The following is a 16,900-nucleotide window of genomic DNA, read 5'->3' on the forward strand; positions in this document are numbered from 1 at the left end:
AATATTTGTGCATATTAATCACCTAATTTGCATAATTAGTTAATTGTCAGCTTTTCCACGGGTATCTCAAGTACTAATCATCGCATTTCAATGAAACTTGGTTCATAGATCCTTTAGGACTATGCAGAGACCTGATTAGTTTCAGGGTAAATAATTGTGCATATTAATTACCTAATTTGCATAATTAATTTTCAGCTTTTCTACTGATATCTAAAGTACTAATCATCACATTTCAATGAATCTAAAATTATGCAGAGACCCAATTAGTTTTTGGTAAATATTTGTGCATATTAATCACCTAATTTGCATAATTAACCAATTTCCAACTTTCACACTGATATATCAGGTACTACCATAAAAACCCTCAAATAAGAGCCACTTTGTAACACTTTCATTTCTGGGTGGTGCTTATTTGAGGTAACATATTGACAACCCTGTAGCCAGTGGCTCTTAAACCAGGGTCATCAAACTTTTTCATTGTGAAATAGGGAAGGGGATAGGCAAACACACACACAACCAAAACAGACAAGTAATTATTAATGATGTATCATTGCAATTAATTTATTCTGTAAAAATACTGTTATGGGAATAACAAATGTCAAATAAATACGACGATTCGACGTTTCATCGACAATGTGTAGCAATGCCTGAAGTCACGTTTCACTGACAATGCGTAGCGATGCCTGAAGTCGGATTTTGTAGCACTCTCAGTGTCTGACCCAACACTCAAATCACTTGTACAATTGTTTACCAAGTTTGGTACGGCAAACTTTTTTCTTGAAAACTGGGAATAACTTGCGTGGCTGTGGCTGGCGTGGTGGTTGATTTGGTGACAATATAAAATAGTTTCGGATAGAATTGATCTGATCAGCAGCGACAGGAGAGGACATACTTGCAAAGGAAGCATGGAACGAATGATAAAAATGATGCCCAATCACTTGTATTTATGGCAAAAACAATAAATAAAAACACGTTTTTCTATAGATTTGTACAGCTTGGGTACTTGGGCATTGTTTTAATTGCGCTAGACGTCTGACAGTACAGCTTTGGTTTATATTTCCTGTTTCATAATCAAGCCAGCTTATAATGATATTCACGTACTTCACAGTCCACGCAAACAGGGTCAAACTATAGCCCCACCCCTATATAACCAAATACGAAACGATACCGAGAAAGTAACAATTACATGTATTAAAAATAATTTCCTGTGACCAATCGGAGAGACGAAATCATTCACGAAAGCCCAGGCCTGTTACAAGGCATTTTCTGATTGGTACAAGTTCAGATTATTTTCAATTCTCACAAATAGCTAATTTAAATATTTGGGTCAGGCGGGTCACGTAGACTTCACTTTGCTGTAAGACAAGTTGATCGCACAAGTTTGTGGAACTAATCCATTCGACTTCAATTTTGATTATTTTCGGCAAGAGAGTCCTCTCCAAACTAATGCCAGTTATTTTGTTACTTCCCTGAACATTTTGTCTCGAATCATCCAAAAACGAACGTCTCAAATAAAATGCAAAAAATAACCCAAAATCACGATCAGCGAGAGTGGGCTGCGTAATCATTACATTCTCACAGTCGGAGCTACGTCACGATCCCTCAAACGTTGCCAGGACCGGATTAACACCTCTGTTTTCCCCCACGCTAACCAAATTCCCCCCACGCTAAGGAAAAAATCTTTTGTTTTCTGCTGACTTCCTGTTCCGGTCCGTCTGTGAGAATGTATTTTCGATACCTCCGATTTTCCGATAAAGGCGTTCTAAAATCGTGACGTTCTTTACTTGGTTATAAAGACAACATTGACAATGAATATCTCAACGTGTCCTTCGGTGTTTCGGCAAAAAACATACTAGTAGTTACTACTGAATAGTTTGTGAATTGGTCGATTGTGTGTCAGAAATATAAAATGGACAAGTTGACAGTCACATTCACGCTCTCAGTGCATTTCTTTCGTCTATCATTCTTCCGTTCTCAATTACACAGGACATCAGGCAAGTTATGGGGATAATCTTTATTTGTCTCACACCTTCTGTGGGGCAATAAACAATGCAGGTGGAAGTGAGGCATGACAAGCTCGGTGTCTGCCTGATTGTAAACAACCGAGCGGCTGGCGCTTATTTCAGGGTTCTTATTGACAAAACCACTCAACTCTTGGTGGCTCTTAATGGAGGGTCAAATGTAACAAATTTTCACTGAGTGGCTCTTAATTGAGGGTGGCGCTTATTTGCGGGTTTTTACGGTAATCATCACATATCAATGAATGTTTATACATGGATGCTGTAGGACAATAGACAGACCTGGATAATTGTGGGTTAAAATCTGTACATATTAATTACCCAATTTTCATAATTAACCAATTTTAAGCTTTCACACTGATATCTAAAGTACTAATTTCCATTTTAATGAAACTTAGTACAAAGATGCTCTAGGACAATGTACAAACCTAATTAGTTTGGGGTAAAACTCTGTTCATATTATTTCCCCAATTAGCATAATAATTCATAATTTTTTGGTTCTAATCACATTTCAATTAAACTTGGTACATAGAGTTTTTGTTACATTGCGCAGACCTCATTAGTTTTACAATCAAATCTGTTCATGTTAATTTTCTGATTTGCATAATTAGTTTTCAGCTAAGTAATTTCAAATTATATTTAATGTGTCTCCAATACTCTCAGCACATGGGAGTTCTTTCTAAGCTTTCTTTGATTTGGCAAGCTGTGGTGCGTTTTCTGTATCTGTTTATAGAATGACTTACCATAAGCGATCAAACACAGTACACTATCAGTCATTTTAAACTGAGTCTCACGACATTTGCTGAACAAAGATTTCAGTGTTTGAAAATTTGTTATTTATTGTTCTACAATTGATGTCAGTATTTATATTATTATCGCTATTGACCAGGCGCGTTCGTAAAAGAAGCAGTATGAGAGAATAAATGTTTGCGTTATTACCAGTGCTTATGTTAATTTGTGGGTGAGATTAATAAATAAAAACACATTCTACATTGAACTTGAAAACCGGTTATGGAGTGGTTTCGAAGACTCCAATTCACTCTCACATGAAAACATTTGTATACGTTGAAAACCATCGATAGAAGTATTGAACATCCTTAATATAAAAACATATTAGAAATAATTTCTTCTGACAAAGCCCACAGATTCTGAAAGTCGTGTGTTTTCACTCGGGGCAATTACTTTACGATGAAAAGTCGTATGGTTGCATAATAGTGGCATCTAATTGAAAAGATAAATGTAACGTTTGACAATTGGGTTGAATTTAATTATAACTCGACGAATATAATGAAATCACGTGGGATAGTTAAACAGGTCTCTGGGCGTATCGCGTTAAAGCGATTAGGGAATAGATTTGATATACATTTGTATATAGGGTAATTGTACATTTACTCAAATGGCCACCGAAATCTCGCTGATAGAAAGAGAAAGATTCATACGCATTGTTTTTACCCCTCTCTAAGCGTTGCATTCTCTCCATCGACTGTTACCATGATCCATGTAACTATAGTATTTGGAACCGTGACAGCGGGCGGGAAAGAATGAAATAATATTTCAGAGGTAAAAATCGCTCGGTTCTCTCTTTCTCTCAACGAGATCTCGTTTATTCATACAGATGCTGTAGATCTCGCCATTAAGTTTGTATTCATGGTAGGGACAGGAGGAAATGCGTAAACAATTCGCTTTTATCACGCAGTGACCATTGCTTCCTATTTACGTCCCAAGCCTCGCTTCCGCATTGACTTGATCTCAGACTAGTAATACAACAGACTCGCAACTCGGCGTTTTCTTTTGAAGTAATGCGTGCCACGTTTGTTTAGGTTATCAGTTCTTATCGTACCGAGTAAACGTTGCTGAGCAACAACATTTTCATTATATTTCACAAAATAACGCGAGATCTATTTATATTACAATCAACTATCGCGATACATCGCGAGAAATAAAGACAGGAAGTGACATAGACGACAGGAGTTGTCAGTGAACTTCGAAAATGGCATTTACGGAAAAAATTGGCGAATCTGAAGACGATAATTACGAGTGGGAAGCTATTTTAGAAGAACATTTTGACGAAGATAATGACAATTTCTCTGTAGAACTTTGCAACCCCTGATCGATCTCGTGTTTTTTATTGCCTGAAATTAGGAATAAAAAGAAATTACTGGGCTATTTTTATACAAAACTATGACGGAAGTCAAACAAAATCAGTGAAACTCGAAATAGCAACAATACTGACACACAATAGAAAATTGAAACAGTCACTGAACAACGCGTAGATCGCGTACTATGAAGTCGAACGCGACAAAAATAACGCACCTCCAGTTTTTACCGTTATTGGATCACGCTGATTCTCTGAGAGATATATGTACATGACACTAGAAATCTCATGTTTCGGCATCCCGGAACACGAAAACAAAACGGGTAACACACAAAGAAGTATGGTCGTTCAAAACGCAGCGATAAGCTCTCTCCGAAAAAATATTGGAAACCTTCCGCAAAATCCGCAACAGCGAGAAATATCGTTTCAAAGTTGCTCATTATATATTCAAAAACTATTTGAGGTAAACACTAAGACATTCAGTTACTTGTAACTCCCCTGATTCTTGGTCGATTCTTAAAATTCTTACACAGCTGCAAAGATCAAAATGTCCAGAAGGCATCTCCCGTTTTTTTAAATATATCCGAATCCGTTTTACGAAGAAATACGTAATTTCCGAAGGAGCGCGAAGTGTGCAGAATATCCAGTGCTTGGTAAACTTCGACGGTGTCTATGCCAATGCTGCAGAGCGTGGCACGCATAGCATATACAATTAAGCCGATTAACACCTTAAACAATAGCCGTTGCGAGTCTGTTGTGTTACTAGTCGGAGACTTGATATACTGGTGGCGAATCGATATGTACATATCGTATCGTTCAGGAATCCCGAGGGCGAGGCAATTAACCAGCTATAGTCGCCGCGTGATAAAGGCGTTTTAGTTAGTAGTTTTCTATAAATTACTGAGCATATTCTTATGTTTCCAGAACGGTGAAAAGTCGATGAATACGGAATTCACATGTATTGTGTATTTATTTGCCCAAGGCATTAAAACCATATTAATTTCCCAATTGGAGCCGCTGCTATCATCATATTATAATTACAGAAATTGTCAGTTTTGCAAAATACTGAGCCAAACGATTTACGGTGCATTTATCAGTTAGGGTAACACGATCACAAAAATGTGGTGGAACAATTTAAAGGCTTTTAATTTCTTTCCTGCACGCCAAATTGTACACATTTTTTCTTTATTTTACAAAATAACTGTTTATGAATATATAATATATGTAGATAAAAAAAAACATCTGAAATCCTGACCGTGAACAACTTTCACAGCATTTTCATGGACAAACATCTAGGAGCAATGTCTGTAGTCCGACTGTCTCACGGCCATGTTCCCACTAGAAAATGTTTGGCCGGCGGGTCTCGTGATATGCATTCACACATGTTTTTTGCCATCGGGCGTCAATATGGCGACCACATGATAATGCGTATCCACAGAAATGCAATTTCTTCTGTTGGCCACATATCTCTTGTTTTGTGTGCTGTATTTAATTTGTCCGTGGCTCTCCTACCTTGCCCGTCCTGTACGTCAATATACATATATTTAAATGAGTTCGGGCCGAGCAGCAGATCTCGAATTTAACACATATTATTTACAGGTCAACATAAAACCTGAGCTATATACAAAAAAAATCGACACATATTGTGAGCACCTATTTTTTAAATACAGTACTGGCGCTCGTATACAAAAACTTCAAATAAACGGCATTAACACTGTTCATCCATTGCCCGATGGGGTAACTGTATCAAATAGTATTTGATTAGTTACTCCGGACAGCGACTACGTATCTTACATCCTGCAGCACTGCTATATTTACCTATTCAGGGTCGTTTAGAATATATCCTTATTACAAGTATTTGAATGTTTCCACTGCTTCTACCCTTAGTTTACGACGAGTTTAAAAAAAAAATCCGACCGACCGACCCAATTTTTCAATTTTCCGACTTGAGGGCAACATAAGTTTTTTTGTTTTGTTTTTTGGCCTAAAGGATAATAATACAACAGAGAATTGGTGTTTGAAGATCGTGGTGGGTTATTATTGAGTTTGTGCCCTTTTTGTATGGTACGCAATAATTAAAATATGTGCTCATAATTCAAATTAAATTGGAGACAATGCAACTTCATTTTTGAGAACAGCTGCTGAGTGACAGATGTATATAAGCCGAGTTAATCAGGCCAACAATTACACCCGGTAATTGCATTTTGTTACCTGTGAAAGTGTGCGTCTACTTCACGACTCATTAAATCTAATAATTGGATTTCAATCGACCAATCATCAAGAGGTTTCTTCATTATTTAGCGTTATGTTTTGTTTGTTTTTTTGCACAACCATGTGCTTTAAACTGTTTCTGTATTGGCTTTATTCATTTGTTTTCAATGTTGGGCTAATTTTCATTGATTTGACCCCGAAGAAACCTGATACGTTGAATGCACTTCGCTGAGATAATCAATAAACAGGATCAATCAACGTGCAATCTGAATTGATTGTACTCGGGATTGATTAACTTATAATTAATGCTGTTACGACGTGTTATTGATATAATTCAAGTTACATCAAGACTATTAATGCATCTCGTATTGAATAAGATAATATTTCATGCCCAACTGCTAGTTTGAAAATTTTGCCTATAGGTTCCGAATCGAAATTAGTGATAATGATAAAATTGCTTGATGTAGCAAATATTCAAGTGTTTACAGGTTACAGGTCGTTGAAAAACAATACTTTCTAACGATCTTTTAATGGGCATGTCGAAACACTGCACTCTTGATGGAAATTGGTATTTCCAGCTCAGGGCGGAGCTACGTCACAAGACGTTCCACGTTGCTAAGACGCGCGCCACCGCACTATGTATTTCTATGGGCTCTGCGCGAGCTGCTGTGGAATACCGGTCGAAGAGCCGGTGAAACAGCTAAATTCGAGAAAACAACACAAACTCAACTTCGAAGTAATCCTGAACAACCAAATTTATATATGCTGTACAGTCGAGCAGGGCTAATCTTGCTACACTGTTCAAGGGAGTCTCAATAACAATCCCAAGGTAGAGTCTTCTGAGAGTTTTCGGCCTTTGTTTTCACCGTGATGGTTGCCAGGCGGTGAAAATGCCCGGATGTCCGCCCCGACAATATATGCTGAGACATCGTAGTTAGGTATAGGAACATGATTAATAAAGATGTTACAATTGTGTGTGTATGTGACATGAATATGTAGATATCTTGTGTGTCGTAACCAATGTGGAATCAGCATCACATATTCAACAATAAACAAAAGTAAACGAGAAAACGTAGTTATACCAGTATATTCATTGTTACGTGTCAATTATTAAATATGATAATCTCTGTTGATGTTTTCTATGATAGCTGCATGTTCACATATAATAATTAAAATTAGTTATAATAAATGAATTGAGAAGACAAATCGCACACAAAAGCTATTGTGATATATCAACTTCAACCAGCACATCATTTTTACCGTCCGCTCAATCAAGAGATCAAGTTCTAAATACTGTGTGTTATAATTTCTAGGGGAACCAGTTGTCGTGTTCTGTGGTCTGTATCTAAGAAGTTTTGACTCTATCTCCGAAGCATCCATGGTAAGTGATTTGTTCGCTGTCATTCTTGTTCGTTCGGTGTTCCGGTACTCCACGGTCTTACTTCGCGGTCACATTCGGTGTTCCTCGGTGATGTTTGATACTCTTCGGTCTTACATCGTCGTCATAGTCGGTGTTCCTCGGTCATGTTTGGTACTCTTCGGTTTTCGCTCTCTCTCTACAAAATCTCGCGCTATTGTCATGATTTATATTTCAGTCAGTTTGACAGTGGTTGCCATGACATATACTGATAAAGGTTAATGACAAGACCAGATGGCGAGCTGGTCGAAATCAACCAAAAACATCTTATGACTCTGCAGTTTTTAAGATACAATACAGTAGCTGTAATCCTAAACCAATTTTGTTTGCGATTCTAACTAAGGCGGTATCTTTGTGGAATGTTAGTGCAAGACTATTACCCCATAAATATTAGTTAGTGTTGACAAAATATAGTAGTGTTTTTCTAGATAGCTTGACGAGTAATTAATTGATTATGATGTGTAAAACTTTCATGTGATTGGTTGTTTGTTTGAAGGCAAGGCCTTGGAGTCTCTTATACTGATTGTAATTGGTTAAGGAGTGACAAGAAATAAAGAGTGATTTAATGCTGTTTCGGGTGAAAACCAGGGACTTGGCAGAGAATCGTTTGGGAACATGAACGAAGCTTGTGTGTGTCTTTTGTCAGCCTAGCGTGGAAACGACCGAATCCCGGTTACCTAAGTGAAAGGTTTTTAACCATCAAAAATACCTATCACACTACTACTCGGTCTGATTGTCTGCTACTGTCGAATTGCGATCGCTTGTTATTAAAGCTAACAAGATTCCAGTCGATGTGATTACTCAGAGGGTTTAGCTGCATGCAATAATGACAATTGTGAAAAGCCTGTGACAACTACGAGTAATGAGCACCTTATGTCTCATAGTATGTTCAATACTTGTTACCAAAATCACCATCAGTATATCCAAGATACCACAGTCGTGTCCATGTGAAACCAACATACTGTTATGTAGATTTGCCACAACCACCCCCCACCCCACCCGCCCCACACACACACTCAAATGCGTAGTTAGTAAATACTGCCAGTGGCGTTTTACTTTTCATTTCAGTGTTCTATCAGCCCGATTGTTCATATTGTAGAAAAGCATGTGTAGTATCATTTCTCCCTTACAGCCGAGAAAACCACAGCCCGAAATGAGTTTGAATTATCAAATGTCAGCTCCAATCGAGCCTGACAACATGTGTACTGAAATACGATTGGGTTTCCTACACAATTTTAACGCGAAAAGATAGTATTCCCAAAAAATACATACAGAATTTGCTATTGTTTATAGATTTTGTTTACAAAACTGAAATTGGATTTCCGATTAACAAACCAACAAATAACCAATGCTCGTGTCGTGCTTTCAGGCCGATACGCATTATAAATGTTTCCATGACGTGATTATTTCCGATAGTAAACGAAATAATGTTACTGGAATTCACGAAAACAGAATTATTCTAAGATAAATGAATAAAATACATGCATTCAATACGTTTCGTGACGACATGCATTTTCCCATGCTTTTTTTATTGATATTTTCCCTTACGTGGTATTAGAAACGACTGAATCCAAAGTATGTACATTGTTTGCACCAGTTTCATAGTTTACATGACTAAGAAAAAAAGTGAATACGCTGAGAATCGATGTATAACGACTAGAATATCACACAAACAAGCTAATGAAGTGTCGGCTTTTTCAGGGTGACAGTCCGGTACATGAAACGCATGAGTCGTATTTTCGTTGTTGTTTATTAGACCTTATTCGCAAGTGTCCGCCGAAATCTCGTTGATAACGAGAAGCCACGAGACCTTATAAATAAATAAATAAACGCTGCTCGGACTGATAAGTATGATATAGTGAAGATAATATTTGGTAATCGTAGTCCTAAATAACTATTAAAAATAGCTAGACGTTTCGAGCAATGGCTCTTTATCGATAGCATAGAAGCAAGTGTGATAACGTACAGGTAGAACATAGGAACGTACGAACGCGCATGAACTATAAGTTAGAATCACAACAAATTCCACAATAGAACAAATAACGCGCCTTAGGTAGTGAGCTCAACAAATGAGTTGAACTGTTTGTTAATACCATGGGGTTCTTTAGTTCCAAGGCGGAATATAGTTTCCTCCTCCACACGCCTGAGCTGATTTTCGTTGCCATTGACAACACATACACCAGAAATAGACATATCTGTAATATTATGTCCACTAGAATTAAAATGAAGTGAAACCGGATAATAACGATTTTTCTGTCTAGTTTGCCGTAGATGCTCAGCAAACCGATCACCCAGTCGACGAACTGTAGAACCAATATAAAGTTTCCCGCATCTAATACATGAAATGCAATATACAACATTCATAGTGATACAACTGAACGGATATTTGACCTCAACATCTCCCTTGGGACCAAATATACGATTAGTGTCTGTAATAAAAGGACAAGTATTACACCTAGGACGATTACACGGGACAGAACCATATTTCTCAGGGTCTCCCCTTTCACCCGTATGCACCAATAACCTCCTTAAATTAGTGTCACGGCGCCAGGCAGTAGTAGGCATTAGTGGAAACGTAGAACTTGTCTCCTCGCTGGTCTGTAAAATGTGAAAATGTTTGTACATAATGTTTTTAATCCTGACATTTAAAGGATGGTACGTAAGTGCCAAAATTACACGATCCTGATTGTCACGGGAAACCGTAGAACCAATACAATCAGTTCTTGACATTGACACAACCTTGGCCAATGCTTTCCCAGTGACATTACGAGGATAACCCCGTTTTCTGAGTGTCACAGCCACGATACCTGTTTGGCGCCTCAAATAGACCATTTTTAGTTCACTGCGAGAATCACGTGTTATGCGTGGAATCGAACGTAAAAACAGGACAAACAATGGTCATAGCCTCGTAGTGGCGTCAAACATCGCGTGGGGTTCGACAAACGCGAAAGTATTTTGGGGGACATTTCCATGCTTAATAATGTGCTGTTTGATGATAGGCAATTTCGATTAAGTAAGGGTATTCGGAAGCAATGTTCCTCTGTCGAAGATCGGCCGGTCAATGTGAGCTACGAAATAAAGAAATTCTAGTTCACAATCAAATCGTTCGATTTTTGCGGCAGACGTTCGACGCACGTCTTTCATGCATCTCACAAGGTTGTACGGAAAATCACCTATTGTTGTCTACCGTCATCGCGTCTACTGCTCTCCGACTTATGTGATGGTATAAGCGGCGGACGCGATAACGAGAGAGAATGGAAGACTGAGGGACAAATAAAATTTCCGCGACTCTCTTGCTCGCATCGAGATTCCGGTTCCCATTTGTGAATGAAGTCTATTTTAAATGTTTCTCGTCAGTGTTGTATTACGTACGTATGTAAAACACCTGGGGATCAATATCCCGTCTACTTGATAAGTGTAAAACCAAACCGAGTGGCATTGTAGTCAACCAATTAGCAGCATTGCGATACCAGACAAAACTTAAAAAATGCTTTTATAGATCCACGTGACGTATTCGACTAACGTACTAACGAGGTCGTTATAATTACTATTTTTGCCACAATCGTCAAATTGGCGGTTTTGTTTGAAATGCACTTGTGAATAGGAGTGTGTTAATTTCTAATCTCAAGACACGATCGTACGATTGGATCCGATGGGATTTGAAGTAATCCTACGAAATGCGCCACGCGTATCGTGAGTAAGTAAGGTGCTCATATACGTATTGATAAGAATTATCACAATAATTGGATATGATTTGTCATCAATCTCACTCAGGCGCATGTAATATCCTTCATCAAACGTGAAACCTAGTTTGCATGTATCACATTTATATAGCTGAAAAAAAACATCGAATCGTGATTGGCTAATTATACAGTCTCGTGTTTTTTTTCCAATAATGAAAACATTTTATTTTTTATAATTGATTTATCATAGCCGAATCCAATCAGACAAATGTTATGCTTACAGCAACGTGTTAGTGTTGACTCCATGTCACTGTTACCAGCTAGCTTGATCACGGAGGTAATCCTAGCCATGTTATAGCTGAATATCACTCATTCATAATTGGTTAAATTATGCAAAAAGAATATATTGTGTCACAATGGCTTGTTGTATAATTCAACTTTAAAGATGTAATATGCACAACAACCTGTAATGTTAATACTGATGTTGATGAATACATTGAATTATAATTTATCATAAACTAAAGATTGGGGTATTTGTTCAATGAAACATGAAACACATGCGTAGTAATGTTTTTGGTTTTTTTTCATTTTTCAACGAACGAATATAAAATATAGTTTGCTCCACTTACGAAAAATCATAACCCATTTTGTCCTCAACATGCCGTTTCTCTAACACCGATATTAAACAAATAAATATATACGTCCATATTGCATATTTAACCTGCGATGTTTAGTGCTTAATTATGCATATTAACACATCAGGAGACGACGTCAAAAGATCAATGTCGGATAAAAAAAACTTATTTGCTTTAGTTTGGGGGTGGGGTTGACCTCAACAAGTTTCCATCCTACAAAAACGATTTTATTTGTTAATGAAGTCAAAAATCTTGGAGTATTTGTAGTTCGTTTTTTTTTTTTCTATCCAATCACCGACAAAAATAACAAAAAATGGTAAAAAGCATCCAAGACGAGAAAATGGTTTGGTCCGAGTGTAAATATGTGCGTCAAACAAACTGCTATGCCATACTACTGTCCGATTATCAATTTGTATTTAATGGGGAATGTAGTCTGACGCCATGATCAATATTTATCAATTAAGTTTTAGTGGGGGGGGGGGAGAAACTAAAGGAATTAAGTTTTTATCCTACATTGAACATTTGATGCTATCCCTAAAGTAAATACAGAAGGTTGCTATTTACTAAAACATATTTGACGATACAACACTCGTTGCGCATCCCCTCGTTGAGCGTACACCAAGTAAACGCCCGTTTATCCACGATTAATTCATCAGAAACGATCTAATAATTGTTTACACACATATAAACTAAAACTCAGCACGACGCTATTTCTTTAATACACACTATAGTTACTTAAAATTGAATGATATGTTCGGAGATATATTAAATAACAAGCATGGTGATTGGTTGCTATTTTTAGAACGTGTTTAAGCACATTGTATAGATCGGTGATTCTGCTCAGTTATTGACCGAAAAGATATTTATTATTTACTTAGTGTATACAAATACAATAAGTTAGGTCGACCCTCCTGTAATTGTCCACTTCAGCGTTCCCAGTGTCAGATAACGAGATATTTTGATTATTATTATTTACGTGCGTATACCAGGAGTTTGGTATAGTTACTTGAAAGATTGTTTAGGTATCACCTGTTAGGGGCTGTCACCTGCGCATGCGCGGGAACTGAGTCAAAAGCGACAATAACAACACACGTAAATACGCAAAGCTCGTGGGTAGACGTTTGTTAACTAGGCAACGACACGCTATGTCCGTCTGAAGCATGCTCAAATGACGACCCCCCCCCCCCCGCCGCATCATTGTTGTTGTTGTTTAAAATGCATTTTTCGTTTCAAAGATTTCATCTAAATGAAAATAAAGACATTCTCGGGGAAATATAAATATAAAAGAAAAACAGATGTGTGAATAGGCCATTCAACTAGCACATTTTATTTAAAGCGCGGTGGTCGTTGAGCAGCGCGTGTTCGAATTTCATGTAAATAAACAATGTATTTTACACGCGTTGTATACGTCGCTATGAGTCCCATATCGAACAAGACGCGGCGCGACGACTGCAGCCATTTAATAATGTCGTGAAGATTCTCCACGATTACTCGACTTCCTGTCAGAAATTGTACACTCGTTTTATAAGCTTAATAATGAACTGTTCATTTTGTGTCAGGAAGCAAATCATAATACCTGCACTTAGTAATTTTAGCTTATTAAATGGTGTTTCAAACATCAAATAGACACGATCTCTTACGGTTATGTCACAGTTCCGGAAACCTTTTACAATTTGCACTCTGCGTTTAAATAATGTTCACCTTTTCTAATAATACTTGCAAGTATTAGCAAGTGTAGAGGGGGTTCAAATATATGTTCTGTAATATAGGAGCTCTGGGTATTTTTATAAAGTCTGGCCGCTTAAAATCTGCCACCCACATATTCATACAACTTTTGGTGCTTTTTATTAGTCATGAAAACAGTAATGATCGGTTTTGTCCCTGGTGAAGGTTTACTTGCCCCATGTAGATGTGTCATTAACGTTTCAGGGTTTATTTTGAACTAGTTACATATCGAATCGTTTATAAATATCCATAATCCAACCTTGAATATGATATAATTCGAACTTGAAAGTTATTGACCGACTCGAATGTTCAGTTAGATCAATGGAAAGAACGTGTATGTTGGTGCATTAATTGTTTCGTCGAAGTTATGGTATTTTCTCATATAACCGGACTGTATTTGAATATATCAGTTAGTGTCGTATATCATGACTTTTACACTATCGAATGACCGCAACGATTGCGCTGAAAGTGGGAAAGCCTTGTTCTCTACTGCCATCGCACGCGTCCACTCTTCCCCTTGATCTATGGCATTTAGCACATTATAGACGCGACGGCGGCAGAGAATATGACCATAAGTTGCTGTTACAGTAGAGGCTTCTTGCACACGTGAAGAAACCCAGATCTGAATATTTATCAAGCAAGCCAATCACGGAACGCCTGATTGGTTAGGTGGTCTTGAAATCTAATGAGCAAGCCAATTACGGAACATTTTGCTACCACACCGTGGATTGTATAATTATTATACCGGTATATTTTCATATGATTTAATTACAGGACTATTCTATAACGACGTATTTTCGACAGCACTGGAACGACCCCAGATTACAGTTCAATGCCACAGGATTCATCAACATGAATGGTAATATCATGGACGCCATTTGGGTTCCTGATCTGTATTTTGAGAACGCTAAAGATACCGCTGTACACACAACAACCAAAGACAATTTATTTTTACGAATTTATCCAAATGGTGATGTGTTCTATAGTGTTAGGTAAGCATTGGATGAAGTGTCAGATTCACACAAATAAATTGCTACCACTACTATGAAGACATTGCGTTTTCGGCATTGTGAAATTTTTTTGTTTTGGGGGAGAAAAAAGCCTGAAAAAATGACTTTGACGAGGTTATTCAGAAATTTACATTAAGAATAATAAATAAATATATTCCCTGCGCACCCATAAATAACTTTCATGATTACCGATTACACAAGAATGTTACAGAAAAAGATAAATTGCAATAATCCCAATATTTTAGCCTGTTATTTGTCTTCAATTATGACTGAAAGAAGCTGGATGGAATTACAAACTAACTAGTATGTTCAACAACTCATGTATGAACAATAACTATAATAAATATGATTTTACTTGGTAAACATACTGTATTTTTCTGCATAAAAACGAAAGAATTTCACAATGTCGAAAACGGGAAGTCTTTATCGCAGTGTTTGTTCCGAACTTATGTCTGATAGTTATTGTAAAATCGTAAAACGCCGGTACGCGATGGAAGATGGTATGCGAGAAGACAAACCTGGCAACCCGCGGCGGTGAAAACAAAGGCCCAAAACTCGCAGAAAACGGTACTTTGGGATGATTGTTGAGACTCCCCTGAACAGTGTAACAAGATTAGCCCTACGTGTGTAACATATATAAATTTGGCTGTTCGGTATTACTTCAAAGTTGAGTTTGTGTTGTTTTCTCGAATTTTCACCGGCTCGACCAGCCTTTTCCACAGCAGCGCGCACAGAGCCCATAGAAATGCATGTACAGTGGTGCGCGTCGTAGCAACGTGGAACGTCTTGTGACGTAGCTCCGCCCCCGAGAATAGAATCTATTCATTACTATGGTGTGTTACTGTATACGATTGACCCACAAGGTTAGGTATTGGAATTTTCTTTGATTACGCGGGATGCGCAGGCTCCTTGTTTATTACCAAACGCTTCAGCGTGGTATTAAGATTTTGTTTTCAGGCTTGGGTGGTACCAAGGTGGAAAAAGGTTGCACATATGGGGGGTAATTCCTGGAATTGCAATAGAGAGGGTTCAGGCCGAAATACATATATATAGTGTTTCCATGTTTCGTCTGATATTTCTGTGGTATTCTGCTGCTGTAAATAATGCAAGATTTGTTCCGAAATTCAGTGTATTGTGTGCACTCCAGGGTTATTCGTTTTTTGCTCAAAACACCCCTATTTTTTAATGGCAGAGTCGAATAGTTTCACTCCCACTGGGAAATCTGCATTGTTACTTGAATGAGAGCTAACTAAACACATTTTCCAGACCGGCGAAAGTGTATGCAACAGCCAATTTTAACAGCCTGTCACGTGATTTTAGTCTGAATGTCAACATCATGTAGGGCTAATCCATTTACGCAGGTATAACTGGGAATAGAATATGTGAGGGATTGTATCAACAGAGATGTGTATAATGAAAAGTAACATCTATCCTTCTTTTGAATCACTGAGCATTTCTGTTTTAGTATACTGGTTTGAAAATGTTGAATTTGCATGATTTGCAATGTGTTTTTTTTACTGAAACTCCCCTATTGATCGAATCCCGGTTTGAAAGAGAACGGCACACCACGTGATTCGTTTGAATACAATGGTGAAGGCACGCAAGCATGACTTACGTTGTCAGCAGTAGTCGCTGAGCTTCACGCTACAACTTCACTTGTGATGTTGCTTGTTAGCCGTGGATTGAATTCATCTTGATTACCGGTTAAAATGTTGCTTATTTGGCGTTGGTGATCTTTATTTGGAACTGGGTAACGTCGCCAGCAGAAACCTGGGATTTTGATGTTGATGGTTGCGCCTCAATGGCAATCGCTAATTTTACTGCGGGTGGATCTTCCAAGAGCCCTTCGGGGTTTATAAAACTCATTCAACATACATAAAGTTCTCTCAATAGTAGTAGTCCATGTGATGTACACCTAATATGCCAAACATGTTGCTGAACGATTTTGCCAATGAAAACAAGCCGGTTGGCGATCCACTCCACTAAAAAAAAAACTAGCAATATGTTTTCGGCTGTTGCCATGGTAGGACATGAACGTGAAGCTAACGTCGGTTTATAACTAAAACCGGGCACCGTATACAAAGTTCGCAAAAAAACATTCAGTCC

The 16,900-nt window shown here is 37.8% G+C and overlaps 1 protein-coding gene across 1 annotated transcript in view; it reads left to right on the forward strand.

Annotated features, from left to right (window-relative positions):
* Positions 1–16,900, forward strand: part of LOC102805266 (glycine receptor subunit alphaZ1-like) — a 63,726-nt gene that overhangs the window by 33,390 nt on the left and 13,436 nt on the right. The window contains exons 4-5 of the mRNA XM_085507673.1: positions 7,638–7,705; positions 14,559–14,776. Coding sequence (XP_085363799.1) covers positions 7,638–7,705; positions 14,559–14,776 — 286 coding nt within the window. The remainder of the gene's footprint in view (positions 1–7,637; positions 7,706–14,558; positions 14,777–16,900) is intronic.

Source organism: Saccoglossus kowalevskii, chromosome 14 (assembly GCF_978046115.1).
Source record: "Saccoglossus kowalevskii chromosome 14, keSacKowa6.1, whole genome shotgun sequence".
NCBI classification, from domain to species: Eukaryota; Metazoa; Hemichordata; class Enteropneusta; family Harrimaniidae; genus Saccoglossus; species Saccoglossus kowalevskii.